General features: G+C 42.8%; 1 protein-coding gene across 1 annotated transcript in view; it reads left to right on the top strand.

Annotated features, from left to right (window-relative positions):
• p2rx3b (purinergic receptor P2X, ligand-gated ion channel, 3b) overlaps positions 1–12,789 on the top strand; it is a 37,154-nt gene extending 24,365 nt beyond the window's left edge. Inside the window, exons 11-12 of the mRNA XM_085408954.1 lie at positions 2,207–2,284; positions 12,388–12,789. Of these exons, the coding sequence (XP_085265080.1) occupies positions 2,207–2,284; positions 12,388–12,501 (192 nt within the window). The 3' untranslated portion in view covers positions 12,502–12,789. The remainder of the gene's footprint in view (positions 1–2,206; positions 2,285–12,387) is intronic.
• Positions 12,790–17,249: the final 4,460 nt, after the last annotated feature.

Here is a 17,249-nt window from a genome sequence, read left to right as displayed (position 1 = left end):
AGCTTACACCTCAAATGTAAGCCAAAAATCAGGAAGGGGTCTTTATTATTAAGTGGAAAAAATCCAGAGCTACTTGGCCCTGTGTGAAAAGTTCATTGTCCCCTAAGCCTAACAACTGGTTGGGAATTTGAACAGATGTGCGGACATTCTCCATCGTGTTTTGGTAAACAGCAGAAGTCGTGCTTCCATTTACCACAGCAAGTCTTCCAGGTGCTGATGCAGCAAAACAGCCCCAGACCATCACGCTGACACCAACATATGTTACTGTGGTATGATGTTTTCTGAAATGCTGTTACTGTTACTCCAGATGTAATGGGACACACACCTTCAACATTTGTCTCGTCAGTCCACAGAGTGTTTTTCCAAAAGCCTGGGGGACCATCAAGATGTTTTCTGGTAAACAAGCCTTTATGGTTCTTTTGCTCAGCAGTGGGTTTCGTCTTTGAACTCTGCCATCTGGGCAACAATGGCCTGCATGGCGGAGTCATGAACACTGACCTTAACTGAGGCAAGTCAGGCCTGCAGTTCTTTGGATGTTGTTCTGGGCTCTTTTGTGACCTGCTGGATCAGTCGTTGTAGCACCTTTGGGGTATCTTTGGTCAGCAATCAATTTTTCACTCAGAGCCATGTAGGTTTGGGTTTTATTTCCCCGTAATAATAAATACCTTCATTTTGTGTACTTGTGTTATCTTGGTACCTGGACTGGTTCTTACAGAGCACTTTTCCACTATAACTGCTTTTTCTATTTAACATTCACACACATTCATTTTCCAATGGATGCATCAGAGAGGAGCTTGGGGTTAGTATCTTTCCCAAGGACATTTGGCATGCAGACTGGACCAGCCAGGGGAACAAACCACCAGCCTTACAAGTAGTAGGTGACCTGCTCTACCACCTGAGTTACAGCCCCCCCTTAAATTGGTGTGGTGATCCGAAACATTTAAGTGTGACAAACATACAAAAAAATAGGAAATCATGAAGGGGGCAAACATGTATTCGCACCACTGTGTGTGTGGTGTCCCTATCCCATGAAAATAAAAGCCTTTTATTACATATTAAAACCTATCAGAAGTTCCTGGACCACAATCTTTCCAATTTTCTTTATTACTGTAATTCCCTTCAATGACCATTATTGTTTCTTCTTACTTTCTAATTTAGATTTAAAGAATGTTTTGAAAATGCTCATGAAAGTGAGTTCATGAGCATTTTCTGCATCTGAAATTAGAGAAGATCCATTAGTGTCATCGTTGTCAGTCAAAAATATATCAAACATCTGCAACTGCTTGTTTTCAGGATGAAACAACCAACATGTGCAACACCGCTTCATTTTTCCAAATTAAGGGACATTCATATCATTAGTTTATTTGCTGTTGTTTTCTAAACTTACAATAGATTTTCTATGTTTAGACCCGAACTCTTTCATGGCATGCATTTTTAAACTCTCTTTGCTATTTAGGCTGTTTGGGACCTGATTAATGTAAAAACAAAGAATTACCAGATTTCTTTTACCTGATTTTTCTTTCTGAGAGAAATGAGATCCACATATGAGGATATTTGCTTTAAATTTTGATAGAACAGAGGCAGTATAATGTCCTCGTAATTGGAAATCAGGCCCTTGTAGAGCAACATTTTGTATTTTGGTCTAGATATCCCAAAATGTGATGTCCACATATGTGGATGCCAGGTCCTAGGAAGTTAATATATTTATTTAGGCCACTTATATTTGGAAGCCAGGATTATTAAATAAATACATAATGGGTTACATTTGAGGTGTGATTAAAAAAAGTCCCAAATTGATGAATATTGACAAAAAGGTAAAGCATCCATGATGCTTCACACAAAATTTTGGTTAGGTTGGAAAAGAGGTTGATTTTATTTCTCAGTAGAAGTTCAAGGTTAGTGGGGAAATCAGTGCTCAGTGTTCAGAAACAGACAGCTAGAGAACAATCTGAAAATAGCAGCTGTGCTTGAAGATGTCTGCACATGTCCTAGAAAATGATCTTAAACTGGTGATCATCAAAAATTCAATCAGGTTAGACTTTTGATTTTTATTGGCCTTAAATACCAGAAAAAATGAACTGAAACTAAATGGAAATGAAGCTGTGGACCAAGGGGTGGTGACAAGTGACATTTTGGAGGTTGAAGGGGCTTGCTTGTAATTATTATTATTATAATTATAATTATTATCATTATTATTATTACGTAGGGCACAGTGCTGTGTGACATCATACTGCTCAACTTCCTGAAAGGTGCGGAGCAATACAAGGCCAAGAAATTTGAAGAGGTAAAATACGCAGCTCTTAATCACGTTTTAATGTGCACGTTATCTGATTTTTATTGGTGACCATGTTGCTGACATGTAAGGTTAAAACATTATTACATTAAAACACAAAAAGGCTCAAAGTTCAGCAGAACGCAATTTGGAAAAAGTGCGTTTTAAAAAATGGTTTTAAAAAGGACACCCAGCTTGAACCCCTTTCACTTTTGGCAATTCATTCAAATTCTTGGGGTCTTAGATCATATTTAACTCTTGACTCTCTTTTCTGAACTAATCAGATTTCAGGCCTGCTTAAAGAACAACTGTTGCGGGTTCAGATATTGAGGGTGAACACAAAAACAATAATGGTCCAGAAGAGCTTCGGTCAAACAATGATTTTAATGAACACATGCGTGGGGAGATGAACACTGCACACAGACAGCATCGATCTCCAAATGGTGGAGCATTACTCAAACTCTTATAGCCACTGTTGACCCCCACCTAGTCGTAAAAGCCTAAACATTCACATTTTCCTAACTCCTAGCGAGCCTGACTTATGGCCTTGGCTCCCTATTTTGTCTGCCTTTAACAACGGTGGGAGTGAAGCTCCCGTGGAATGTGCTCTGTCTCCTCTACTATCAGAAAAAGCAAAGTCCTGACTCTCTGAAAACAGTATTTCTTATAACTATAACAGGGAGTGCAGAATTATTAGGCAAGTTGTATTTGTGAGGAATAATGTTATTATTGAACAACAACCATGTTCTCAATGAACCCAAAAAACTCATTAATATCAAAGCTGAATGTTTCTGGAAGTAGTTTTTAGTTTGTTTTTAGTTTTAGCTATTTTAGGGGGATATCTGTGTGTGCAGGTGACTATTACTGTGCATAATTATTAGGCAACTTAACAAAAAACAAATATATACCCATTTCAATCATTTATTTTTACCAGTGACACCAATATAACATCTCCACATTCACAAATATACATTTCTGACATTCAAAAACAAAACAAATCAGCGACCAATATAGCCACCTTTCTTTGCAAGGACACTCAAAAGCCTGCCATCCATGGATTCTGTCAGTGTTTTGATCTGTTCACCATCAACATTGCGTGCAGCAGCAACCACAGCCTCCCAGACACTGTTCAGAGAGGTGTACTGTTTTCCCTCCTTGTAAATCTCACATTTGATGATGGACCACAGGTTCTCAATGGGGTTCAGATCAGGTGAACAAGGAGGCCATGTCATTAGTTTTTCTTCTTTTATACCCTTTCTTGCCAGCCACGCTGTGGAGTATGGGCAGAAATCTGTGCCATCAGAAACTGAATTTGAATAAGTTAAATTTGAATTTGAATTGCTGACGACACAGTGGTGTTGGGTGCCATCTCCAACAACGATGAGGCGGCCTACATGGATGAAGTGAAGAATCTGGCATCGTGGTGCCAGGACAACCACCTCCAGCTGAACGTCAGCAAGACCAAGGAGCTGGTGGTGGACTTCAGAAGGGGTCAGCACAGAGACTACAAGCCCATTATCATCAATGGAGCTCCAGTGGAGAGGGTGCAGTCCTTCAAGTATCTTGGTGTCCACATCTCCTCAGACCTGACATGGGCTGCCCACATTCAGGTCCAGACCAAGAAGGCTAGGCAGCGCCTGTATCACCTACGACAACTGAGGAAGTTCAGGGTCTCTCCAAAGATTTTCTATACAGGCGCTGTGGAGAGCATCCTCACACAGAACATGACATCGTGGTTTGGGAACAGCTGTGTGAAGGACCAAAAAGCTCTCCAGAGAGTGATCCGTACAGCAGAACGCTGCTGCAGGATTGCTCTCCCCCCGCTTCAGGACACCTACACCAGGAGATGCCGGACTAGAGCAGCGCAGATACTGAAGGACCCGTCCCATCCTGGCAACAAACTGTTCCAACTTCTGCAATCTGGTAGAAGGTTCCGCATCTTCCGGGCAAGGACAGAGAGACTCAAGAGGAGCTTCTATCCCCAAGCCATCCGTGCCCTAAACACACACACCCGCCCTCTCACATCATCTATAATTGACTGAGTCAGGACTCTTCCAGACACTCTAAACCAAGGCACAATGTACATTTCAATTCCTTTAATTTTAAATATGTTTATATTGTCTATCCTGTAAAATAGTCAGATATCTATTCATATTAATGTACAGAATTCACCTGCTTGCTGCTACTACTGCACATTCACCCAGTGTGTGTGTGTGTGTGTGTGTGTGTGTGTGTGTGTGTGTGTGTGTGTGTGTGTGTGTATATATATATATATATATATATATAATGTTCCTCCTCTACACCCCCCCCCCCCCCCAATTTTTGCACATGTCGAGGAGCGTGTCAGGCTACATTTCACTGTGTGTTATACTTGTATAACTATGCATGTGACAAATAATAAAGAACCTTGAACCTTGAACCTTGAATCTGAATTGTAACTTGAATAAATGCTTTTGAAAACTGAATTTGAATTAGTCTAATTTGAAATTGAATTTATGGTTTGAAAATGATCATCACTAAATTGAAATTGAATTTTATATTTTGAAAATGAATTGATTTGCTTTGAAACTGCATTTTATCCTTTAAAAATTCAGCTCTCGAATAATTTCAGTTTCACTTCTCACCATTCAGTTTCAGTTCCAAAATTCAGTTTTTTGGAACTTACATCCGGTTCCGGTTCAAGCGCAGATTAATAGAACTACGTTTTACTAGCGGACCGAAAGTACTGACGGGAATTATAATTTCACCCTCAGATGAGCCAAGCTACGACTGTCAGGGAAGGTGATGTAGGTTCAGAGCATATGAGAGTGGTTAAGTTTGTCTCTTGTCTAGATGAAGGCACAAGAGGGATCAATGGCAAGGCGTAGAGATTCAGTATCTTCAGTCTTCAGTGGACACTCCATTTCTGGCACAAAACACCTGTAAAAGATGGTCGATTTAGGAGGTGACCCGACAACTTCAGCCTGTCAAACATAGTAATGGAGCAGTATGCTTTAAAAAAAGAAAAAATCTAATTAAGCATGCACTCAGTACCCTAAGAATTATTATGGTAGTTAAACACAGTGATAGTTGTATATCACATTATATCACTTCAAACAGAGGTGATCCAGTAATGCTGCACTAATGAATTAGACTAACTATTCACTTTAGCTAAAGTTATGAAGTTAGCTAAAGAGTTGGGATGCTGTGTAAGACATAAATAAAGCTAAAACACAAAGGTTTGGACACCGTTTTGCATGTTTCCCTACTGTAGGGGTCTCTGCAAGCATACAGAGGGGGTACTCTGAGAGGGTCCAAGATGACAACTTTGGAATTCTACTAGAAACAGTCGATCATATTTGTTTGTCAAAGCTGAATTCAGGGCAAACTACGCTAAATTACCGTTTTTAGCTAACAGCTACAATAAGCATAACAGTTACTGTATGGCTATCATTTGTTAACATGATGCTTGTTCTTATACATGTAATACATTTATTACCAACCTAAGAGTTCATCCGCTGGTCATTCGACATGACGAATGACTTCTGAAGTCTTAATTCAGCTCAAGACGCTGTAGATTCCCGTCAGTAACACTTTCGGTCCGCTAGTAAAACGTAGTTCTATTAATCTGCGCTTGAACCGGAACCGGATGTAAGTTCCAAAAAACTGAATTGTAGAACTGAAACTGAATGGTGAGAAGTGAAACTGAAATTATTCGAGAGCTGAATTTTTAAAGGATAAAATGCAGTTTCAAAGCAAATCAATTCATTTTCAAAATATAAAATTCAATTTCAATTTAGTGATGATCATTTTCAAACCATAAATTCAATTTCAAATTAGACTAATTCAAATTCAGTTTTCAAAAGCATTTATTCAAGTTACAATTCAGATTCAATCTGAGCAATTCAAATTCAAATTGAACTTATTCAAATTCAGTTTCTGATGGCACAGATTTCTGCCCATAGTGGAGTACTTGGACGCGTGTGATGGAGCATTGTCCTGCATGAAAATCATGTTTTTCTTGAAGGATGCAGACTTCTTCCTGTACCACTGCTTGAAGAAGGTGTCTTCCAGAAACTGGCAGTAGGACTGGGAGTTGAGCTTGACTCCATCCTCAACCCGAAAAGGCCCCACAAGCTCATCTTTGATGATACCAGCCCAAACCAGTACTCCACCTCCACCTTGCTGGCGTCTGAGTCGGACTGGAGCTCTCTGCCCTTTACCAATCCAGCCACGGGCCCATCCATCTGGCCCATCAAGACTCACTCTCATTTCATTAGTCCATAAAACCTTAGAAAAATCAGTCTTGAGATATTTCTTGGCCCAGTCTTGACGTTTCAGCTTGTGTGTCTTGTTCAGTGGTGGTCGTCTTTCAGCCTTTCTTACCTTGGCCATGTCTCTGAGTATTGCACACCTTGTGCTTTTGGGCACTCCAGTGATGTTGCAGCTCTGAAATATGGCCAAACTGGTGGCAAGTGGCATCTTGGCAGCTGCACGCTTGACTTTTCTCAGTTCATGGGCAGTTATTTTGCGCCTTGGTTTTTCCACACGCTTCTTGCGACTCTGTTGGCTATTTTGAATGAAACGCTTGATTGTTCGATGATCATGCTTCAGAAGCTTTGCAATTTTGAGACTGCTGCATCCCTCTGCAAGATATCTCACTATTTTTGACTTTTCTGAGCCTGTCAAGTCCTTCTTTTGACCCATTTTGCCAAAGGAAAGGACGTTGCCTAATAATTATGCACACCTGATATAGGGTGTTGATGTCATTAGACCACACCCCTTCTCATTACAGAGATGCACATCACCTAATATGCTTAATTGGTAGTAGGCTTTCGAGCCTATACAGCTTGGAGTAGGACAACATGCATGGAGAGGATGATGTGGACAAAATACTCATTTGCCTAATAATTCTGCATTCCCTGTATAATGCATCATAAACAATATCATTCATTCACAATAAATCAGCAGTCTAATGTAATACAAATAAGTTTAACACATGTAATAGTTATCACCTTCTTCTAATTCAGGAGAATGCAAACTAAAACTACATAATAGCTTCACAATCCTTAATCAGGGGCATAACATGGCGTAAGATAATATTATAATCTCACACAACCTTACTGTAAACGCAACAAAAATGAGTGAGTGTGCATCTGTGCAGCTATGCTTGGAAAAACCCAGAAACTATTCTGTTGGTTATTCAAGCTCTATCTTTACTGATATTTACTGAGGTGTGAAAACTTCAAAAGGAAACCACTTTGAAAAGTTCACTTCATTTGCCATCATTTGACTTTTCAGACAAATTTTCAGTTTAGTTTTGTCACAGTTTGCCGGGGCAAGCCGTGTGAATAATAATGGATCCAAACTGCAGGCTGCTGAAGTGGAGGGTGAGTTTATTTGCAACCAAAAGGTACAACAGACAGGGTGGCGAGGAACAGAACGGTGAAAACTCTAAACTGGGAAAACTAAATAAAACACTAACCGGAATACGAACGTGACTTGCAGGGAGAATGACCAGAGAATCAACACAGAAGGGTGGAAGGGAAATAACACAGACGAACCAGCAATTACTATGACAGAAGACACAACTTAAATACACTCAGAGAACACAGGGAGATTACATACAGGTGGGAACACAGCTGGGAGTGATTAACATGACGAGACTAGGGAGGCAAACTGAAAACACTCACATAAGACACAGACCTTCACAATAAAACAGGAACTTACACAAGAAAAGACACAAACTAAGAAACGCGGACTAGATACAGGAACACACGGGAAGAACAGAGTAAACACTAACCAGAGAATTAACAGAACCACAATCACGAAGAGAAAACACAAAACGCTGGGTCAAAAGGACCCAGGATCATGACAAGTTTCTTATTGTGATAGCCCGGTCCTGTGTGCAGCTGTGTTCTCTTTCCCTGCTTATCTCATGTGTATGTATTTAAGCCCATAGTTTTCCTTTTTATATTTTGTGTCTAAGCGTTTTGCTGTGCGGCCCCTGTTTAGGACTACCTTTAAAACCTGGTTTCTTCAGCCAGCTGGACTTGCTGCCTCACCTAAATAAAGGTGTATTTTTGTCTATTATTTACCACGACACTAGTGATGTGTTGGTCCCAAACGAACAAACTCTTAGAGCCGGCTCTTTGAAGTGAACGATGCGAGCCGGCTCCTAATTGGGAGCCGTGATTTTTTTTTTCTTTATCCCATCCTCTCTCTCGCACTTTTTTCGGCTTCACTCCGCATGCGAGCCTTGTGCTTTACGCTGGGAAGAGGGGAGAGGGGCGGTAGTTACACTCGCAGTCAAAGCGTTCTCACTCCCGAGGCGTAACATGTCGACGTTTTGTCACGTCCCGCGGCGTTCCTGAGGAACGCGAAAGGAGACCTTCGGCGTTCTTATGGTACGCGGCGGGTCATGGCTGGAATCCAGTGCAATGACGCTCCCGCGGTAATAACCCAGCCCTAAACCTAACCTTATCCCTAGCCCTGACCATAACCTTATTCCTGACCTTAACCAGGACTTTAATGATGTTAAATAGCGTGTTTCTAAGCTATTTGAAGAAAAAGCAAACATGTGTAGATTCAGTCCAGACGGTTCGCATATTTCCTCTTTTTTCCGAGGTCGTCATTTAGGAACGTGGTGGGTAGCCGAAAACGTAATATGGTGATGATTTGTCACCTAGCGTAAAATGTTACGCTTTGGGAGTGAGAACGGGTTGTCGCAGTAGCACAGAGAGAGAAAGAGAGCCAGGGACAACAACGTCACATTAGAAAGGTATAGTAATCATCCACAACTATTTTCAGTTGCAGATGATAAAGGATTCAGAAAGTTTATTCATGCATTGAAGCCTATGTATGCAATTCCAAGCAGGAAACACCCTAGGCCTATATGACTGAGAATGTGCATCTTCTTTTTGTTTTGTTTTGTTACGCTTTAAATTTGTTTAAAAGGAAAAAGCTGAAAATTTAAATAGTTAAAAGTTGAAATGTAAATAGTTGTTTTATTGTATTTTATAATTTATTTATGACATTTTATGTGGAGTGAATAAATAAAAGTATATTTACAGTGGCCCCTAGAGACAAATCATGTACAAATTCCAAAACACAGCAGAAATGCTCCAGGATCCTAGTGGCTACACAAGCCAGCAAGTACCAACGACCAGATTTGGTGTGTGGTAGTAACAGGTAAATGAACACTTTTTAAAAAACCATTTGAATATATATGAGTGTTTGTGTATAAATACACAAACAATACACATATGCTTTCAGTTGTGTAATTTAAATGATCTAGGTAGCTGTTTTGGAAGTTTAGTTAACGCTAGAAATGTGTTTTTGTCACGGCGGGGTGCGCCGATGTGTGTGGAAACAGGACCCAAAAGCAGATGACGACGAGGAGTAGTAAGGTTTTAACGGAAAAGTGATCCTTTAATGATAACGGCAAGGAAAAACCAGGAAACCAAAGCAAACTGTCAAAACACTAAGAAACAAAACACTAAGAGGTACTAAGACCAAAAACTATAACTATAACTGTGGTGGAAAATAACAGGCTAAGACTAAGACTATAACTGTAACTCTGGTGAGATAAACAGACGACCTGACAATGGCATGCAGAAAACAAAGGGCTTAAATACATACATGAGGTGATCAGGGGAAGTGGAGACACATGGGGGAACAGCTGACTGACATAAACCTAATGACAGGACCAGGAGAGGAAAGCTAAATACAATGAACAAAGAACACATGACACTGTCAGAATAAAACAGGAAACACTAAAACTAGACATGACAATACAAACTTAACAAACCTAATGTGTGATGAATGATACAAGAACCCAAAACATAGAAAACCAGAGGAACAATAAACAATAACTGCCCAAACTAAAGACAGATAGGAAATGACACAAAACTAATCACATAACAAAATGAGACAAATACAAACATGAACTCAGAGTGCTGGGTCAGAGACCCAGCCTGTGACAGAGCCCCCCCCCTCAAGGGCGGATTCCAGACGCCCGAAAACAACCAGAAAACAAACACAAAAACAAAACCACAACAACCCACCCAGGGCGGGCGGAGGGGGACCAGGACGGAGGGCTGGAAACAAAACCACAAAACACAAAGCGAAAACACAGAGCAAACACAACAAGGGCACAAGAGGCCGAGACCCAGCTCCAGGAGGGCGACCATGAACCCGGCAGAACAGGAGTGAATGGCGAAGCAGTTCAGGTGGCCGCCCCGGAGGTTGACAGCAAAACAAAAGAAAGTTCAAAAGTTCAGGCGGCCGACCAGGAGGCCAACGGTCCAGCAGTCCAAAATCCATGAGCTCAGGGGGCCGACCCGGAGGTCGAGAGCACAGCAGGTCAGAGGTCAAAGGTTCAGGGGGCCGACCCGGAGGTCGAGAGCACAGCAGGTCACAGTTCATCAGTTCAGGCGGCTGACCCCGATGGCAACGAAGTCCAGCTGACGGCCCGGAAAGCGGCCGGCGATTCCGAGGGGCAAAACGTGGCTTGGGCAGCGGCAGCACAGCCGCGGGACCAGGCGAGGCCGACACAGAAACAGAGGCCGATGCTGGACCAGGCGAAGCAGAAGCCGAAGCCGGACCAGGCGAGGGCGAAGCAGAAGCCAAGGCCGAAGCCGGACCCAGCGAGGGCGAAGCAGAAGCTAAGGTCGAAGCTGGACCAGGCGAAGCACAGGCCGAAGCTGGACCAGGCGGAGGCGAAGCAGGAACAGAGGCTGATGCTGGACCTGACGATGGCGAAGCAGAGGCAGAAACTGGACCAGGCGAAGCAGAGGCAGAAGCTGGACCAGGCGAAGCAGAGGGAGAAGCTGGACCAGGCGAAGCAGGAGCAGAGGGAGAAGCTGGACCAGGCGAAGCAGGAGCAGAGGCAGAAGCTGGACCAGGCGTAGCAGAAGCTGAGGCTGGACCAGGCGAAGCAGAGGCAGAAACTGGACCAGGCGAAGCAGGAGCAGAGGCAGAAGCTGGACCAGGCGAAGCAGAAGCCAAAGCTGGACCAGGCGAAGCAGAAGCCAAAGCCGAAGCTGGACCAGGCGAAGCACAGGCTGAAGCTGGATCAGGCGAAGCAGAAGCACAGGCTGAAGCTGGACCAGGCGTAGCAGAAGCTGAGGCTGGACCAGGCGAAGCACAGGCTGAAGCTGGACCAGGCGAAGCAGAAGCCGAAGCCGAAGCTGGACCAGGCGAAGCACAGGCTGAAGCTGGACCAGGCGAAGCAGAAGCCGAAGCCGAAGCTGGACCAGGCGAAGCACAGGCTGGAGCTGGACCAGGCGAAGCACAGGCTGGAGCCGGACCAGGCAAAGAAGAAGCACAGGCTGGAGCCGGACCAGGCGAAGCACAGGCTGGAGCCGGACCAGGCGAAGCACAGGCTGGAGCTGGACCAGGCGAAGCAGAAGCCGGAGCCGGACCAGGCGAAGCAGAGGCAGAGGCTGGACCAGGCGTAGCAGAGGCAGAGGCTGGACCAGGCGTAGCAGAGGCAGAACCAGGTGACAGTGAGGCAGCCACAGGTGGTGGCTGGACGGGCTCCTCGGGCCCCCCAGCTGACGTGGCAGGAGGCTGTGTAAGTTGCAGCAACACACAGTCTATAGTGGGTGAAATGAGTTTGTATGAGTTCTCAGACTGAGGTGTGGCAGAACCAGGCGAGGCGTCGTCCTCAGGCTGAGGCGCAGAAGCAGCAAGCGGTAGCAGGTGGCGGCACGGGAGCCGCAGGTGGTGGCGCTGCAGCCACAGGTGGTGAAACAGAAGGTGGCCAGACGGGCTCCTCGAGCCCGCCAGCTGACGAGGCGTGAAGCTGGACGGGCTCCTCGGGCCCTCCAGCTGACGTGGCATGAGGCTGGTGCGGTTCTCCTGAACCCCCAGCTGACGAAACATGAAGCTGGCTGGGTTCTCCTGAACCTCCAGCAGACGAAACATGAAACTGGCTGGGTTCTCCCGAACCTCCAGCAGACGAGACATGAAGCTGGCTGGGTTCTCCCGAACCTCCAGCAGACGAAACATGAAGCTGGCTGGGTTCTCCAGAACCTCCAGCAGTCATAATACAATTTGTTTTGTCTCACTCGAACTGAAGATCAGGGGTCTGGATCTATAATGATACAAACTCTTTTTCTCTCTTTCTGTAGGTGTCCGACAACCCATCCGAAGGCAATGGACTGTATCGTTCCCAACTGTCTCTCAGACAAACCATGACAAAGTCCAATGACTCAGGGGCATTTTCTATTGAACCTTACAGCTAAATGGACAGCATACGTGTTTATTTCATGTTTTATTATCCAGCAGTACCAAGGTGAAACCATGTCTTTATGTTGTTAGAGATAATACGTAGAATGCTGAATTATTGCTGCTTTGCACTGATTCAAGTTGGATACAAACAAGGACAAAGACATAAAATGAAAACAAAAGCATGACTATCTTTGCATGACTATCATTTGGCATGCGACAGGAGCTCAGGATTTCTGATGTGGTCTGGCTTTTGAAAAGAAATGAGAACTGACTGAAGTTACCGTTTTAACAATAAAGTTAGAAACAAGATAACTGTGATGAACTGGTTCTTGTTTAGTATTTCTATTGTGATTTCCACTCTCATTCATTTACTAGTGATGTGCGGATCGATCCTGAAATATCGATTCCTCCGATACCAATCATTTATGTTCTTGAATCGATTCTCACATTAAAATATCAAAATTTTAGTAATTTAGGGTAAATTTGTAGTTTATCATTAACAAGAACACAGTGGAAAGAAACTATAACATTCTAATTGCCTACATTCAAAGGAACTACTTCCTCTTCCGCCTTTCATAGTCATGTGCGAAATACGGCTGTATAAATGTCTCGCAGCCCCTGGTGTGCGCACTCACAACAATGGCTGAGCGTAATTGTGTGGACGTATTTTACCTCCACAAACAGCTGAGACGTGGTTTGCATACATGTGGCAAAAAAGTGAGGTGTTGTGGCCATACTTACCAACCTTGAGACCTCAGAATCAGGGAGACATTCAAAAGGGCTGTTTATTACAGTGTTTATTTATCGGATAAAATACGTTAAATGTCACCGTTATTATTGGCCGGCCCGGAAACAGCGGGGGTGTCCAAATTCAGAGGCTGCTTCCACCTGAGGACCCGGCCTTCGCGGTCTAAAGAAAGCCAGGTAGTACCTCACGAGCTCCCTCGGTGGAGTGAAACTCTGCCGTCTGCTTCTTGCTCTCTAAAATATAACCGGGCGCTGACGTAAACTCTCGACTGTCTCACACTTTGTTTATTTAGTTTTATTCAGCTGTGTGAAAACCCGGAGGAACCCTCCCGAGGGATTAATAAAGTTACATGTAATTTAATCTAATCTAATAACTTTAATCTCAGCCAAACCAATTTAATCACGAACAAATAAAACACTGAAAAAGCCAAACAATAACATTTTTAAGTTATCAAAGTGACTTATATATCATGTTTAACCCGAGTAGCGAAAGACCGCGGGGGTTTGAAGACGATGTGTCGGTCGGCTCAGATATTTGAAGTTTACACAGCTACATTCTGAAAATATGTTAAAAATTTTTTTGCGACCCAGAAAGAGAAATAAGAGTAATATTAAAACTAAGTCGCTGCCTCCATTGTTGGAAACTGGAATTGGCTGGGCCGCGCTATGAATTCTGCGATATGGTTTTTCAATTTTGTTGTCCGGGTGGAAAATTGGAGAAATTCAGGAGAATGGTGGCTCTGGGAGATTTTTGGGAGGGGCACTGAAATTCGGGATTCTCCCGGAAAAATCGGGAGGGTTGGCATGTATGGTTGTGGCAACATCACTAACCTTGTCAAACACCTCAGAGTAAATCATATCACAGAATATGACGAGCGTATGTTGAGACGAACTGAAGAGGAGGACAGGGACAGGTGCTGCTAGGGCGAGACAGACGTCTCTCATGGAGTTCTTTAGTGCTGCAGGCAGGCAACGTGTTCAAATATGCACAACTTCAGGTTTTTATTTCTATATGATGAACTCTGCATTATTAAGTGATAAGAACAAGTAATCTGATGTCCTGTAATCATTATGACGCTATAATTTGAGATACAATTAATAAAATAAGTTTTTGTACAAAGTATCGGTAAATGGCCTATATAGCGCTTTACTAGTCCCTAAGGACCCCAAAGCGCTTTACATATCCACCCATTCACAAACTGGTGATGGCAGCTACATTGTAGCCACAGCCACCCTGGGGCGCACTGACAGAGGCAAGGCTGCCGGACACTGGCGCCACCGGGCCCTCTGACCACAGTAGGCAACGGGTGAAGTGTCTTGCCCAAGGACACAATGACCGAGACTGTCCAAGCCGGGGCTAGAACCGCCAACCTTCCGATTACAAGGTGAACTTCCAACTCTTGAGCCACAATCGCCCCATCGGTATCGGATCAGTATCGTCGATACCACCCTGAATATTACTTGGTATCGGATCGGAAAGGAAATCAGTGGTATCGCACATCACTATCATTTACGGTGTGTAATATAGACTGATTGTGGTTTGGTTAGATGACAGCAGATACGACCTGATATGGTTTTTCAACCATAGTGATGGAAAGCTTGGTATCCTTTCTTCATCTTCTTGTTCTTCTTTGTGCCACAGTGGGTCACCTGCCTCCATCTTGCCCTATCTCTACCATTCTTTCCTGTAACATCAACCCCCTGTGAATCTTTCCTGCAATCTACCTTCTTAACTCCTGCGTGGCAGCTCCATATTCAACATCCTTTGCAAAATATATCTACCACCACTCCCCTGCAGATGTCCGAACCTTTTCCCTTTAACTTTGTCTCCAAAATGTTCAACCTGAGCTTTCCCTCTGATGTATTCATGTCTAATCCTAACCAACCTCGTCACTCCCAATGAAGACCTTAGCATTTTTAACTCTGTCATCTCTAGTTCTGCCTCCTGTCTTTTTGTTGGTGCATTGTTAATTTCGTTGACTAATAATTTTCATAATAGTTTTTGTCAACCTTTTTTTTCTGACGAAAACACAACTGTGATAACACGATGACAAAAACTATGATGAAACTTATTGACACTTTCATCGAGTAATAAAAATGAGATGTAAATGTTCTGGAGTGATGAGATCCAATTAAAACTAATTAAGATGTGTAGAAAGAGGGGATGAGTTTGGAAGTGATCCAAGCAGAAGTTATCTCCCTATGCAGTAAGGTTAGTTTGGTAGAGATGCTCCCGTGCTCCCTGTTTCTCATGAAAAGGTGACAAAATGTGAATACCTGGAAGTATATAGTATCAAATGTGCACATTCCACATTTGATGAAAAAGCAGATAAGATACTTTATAAACCGTGAGGAGCAACTCTCACTGGTTCAAAACACGACGTACTTTATGCTTTAGTCAACTGAATCAACTTCAGATTCACTGTAGCTCTACTATATTTTATTCAGTCAACTAAAAATAGACTCAAAGAATTTAGATGCCTTAATTAATTGAGTAAAACTACATCAAAGTTTTCTGTCAAAATGAATGCTGCTGACTGTTAGGGTGCCTGGGTCATCAACGCAGTTTTGAGTTTTCATTATTATTGAACTTTGATTTTGATATTATTTATCATTTCTAGTCTTTGGTTTCTTTATTAGAGCTCTGTCTTCTGGTTTCTGTCTGTGTTCCATAGTTACTCTCTCTCCCCTGGCTGCTGTGTCCCCTTGTCAGGTCTGCGTCTTTGTGTTATGTTTCCTGTTTTACTTTGAAGTCCGTGTCTCATATTTTGCCTCATTGCGGTTTATTTCAATCAATCAAAATTTATTTATATAGCACATTTTTAAAGACCGAAGTACACCAAAGTGCTTTCCAGTAAAATCATGATACAGATAAAAATCAAAATATAAAATATAAATTACAGATATAAATAAAATATAAAATAATTACATAATCTAAATGCAAAGCTAGATGTAAATTACACTAATTCACCTTGAATGCCAAGTTAAACAAATACGTTTTTAGACGTGATTTAAAAGACTGAATGGAATCTGATGCGCGAATATGAAGAGGAAGAGTATTCCATAACCTGGGTGCAGCAAAGGCAAAGCACGGTCTCCTCTGGTCTTCAGCCGAGACCTAGGTTGCACTAAGAGCAGCTGGCCCGATGATCTTAGCGCTCTCTGAGGGCTATACAGACAGAGGAGATCAGCTAGGTAGTCAGGTGCCATATTGTTAAGAATTTTATAAGTAAACAATAAAATTTTAAAATCAATTCGGTATTTAATAGGAAGCCAGTGTAAATTTGCCAGAACAGGGGTGATAGAATCGTACTTTCTAGTGCCGGTCAAGAGACGTGCTGCGGCATTTTGGACCAGTTGCAAACGCTGAAGAAGAGAAGATTGTAGACCCAAGTAGAGAGAATTACAATAATCCAGTCTTGAAGTGATGAAAGCATGAATGAGTTTCTCCAGATCTTTGTGTGGTATGTAAGGTTTAGCCTTAGAAATTAGGCGTAGTTGGTGAAAGCTGGTTTTTACCACAGTAGAGACCTGTTTATCTAGTTTGAAGGAGCTATCCATGAAAACTCCAAGATTCCTGGCAGTATCAGTGAGGCGGTTAGCAACAGGCCCGAATGTGCCAGTCAGTTGTCCCAGAGGCATATTTCTATCAAAAACAATAATTTCTGTCTTCTTTTCATTTAAAGTAAGAAAGTTACGTGATAACCAGTCTTTGACATCGCTCAGACAATCAAACAGAAGATGTAGTGAAGATGAAACATCCCCAGTCAGGTGGAGGTAGATTTGAATATCATCAGCATAGCAGTGAAAAGAGACATTATGTTTTTCAAAAATGGAGCCCAAGGGCAGCATATACAGAGAAAACAACACAGGACCCAATACCGACTCCTGGGGCACACCACACCGAAAAAGGGCAGAAGAAGAGGAATATTTTCCCATCATGACAGAGAACGACCTCAAACATTTAGTGAACAATTAAGCAAATACAGGTAATCTGCAATAAATTACAGGTAGT

Source organism: Rhamphochromis longiceps, linkage group LG6 (assembly GCF_057381845.1).
Source record: "Rhamphochromis longiceps isolate RC_006_pf linkage group LG6, R_longiceps_female_GT1.1, whole genome shotgun sequence".
Lineage (NCBI taxonomy): Eukaryota > Metazoa > Chordata > Actinopteri > Cichliformes > Cichlidae > Rhamphochromis > Rhamphochromis longiceps.
The sequence above is the reverse complement of the archived record's forward strand: the minus strand, read 5'-3'. Positions and strand labels throughout refer to the sequence as shown.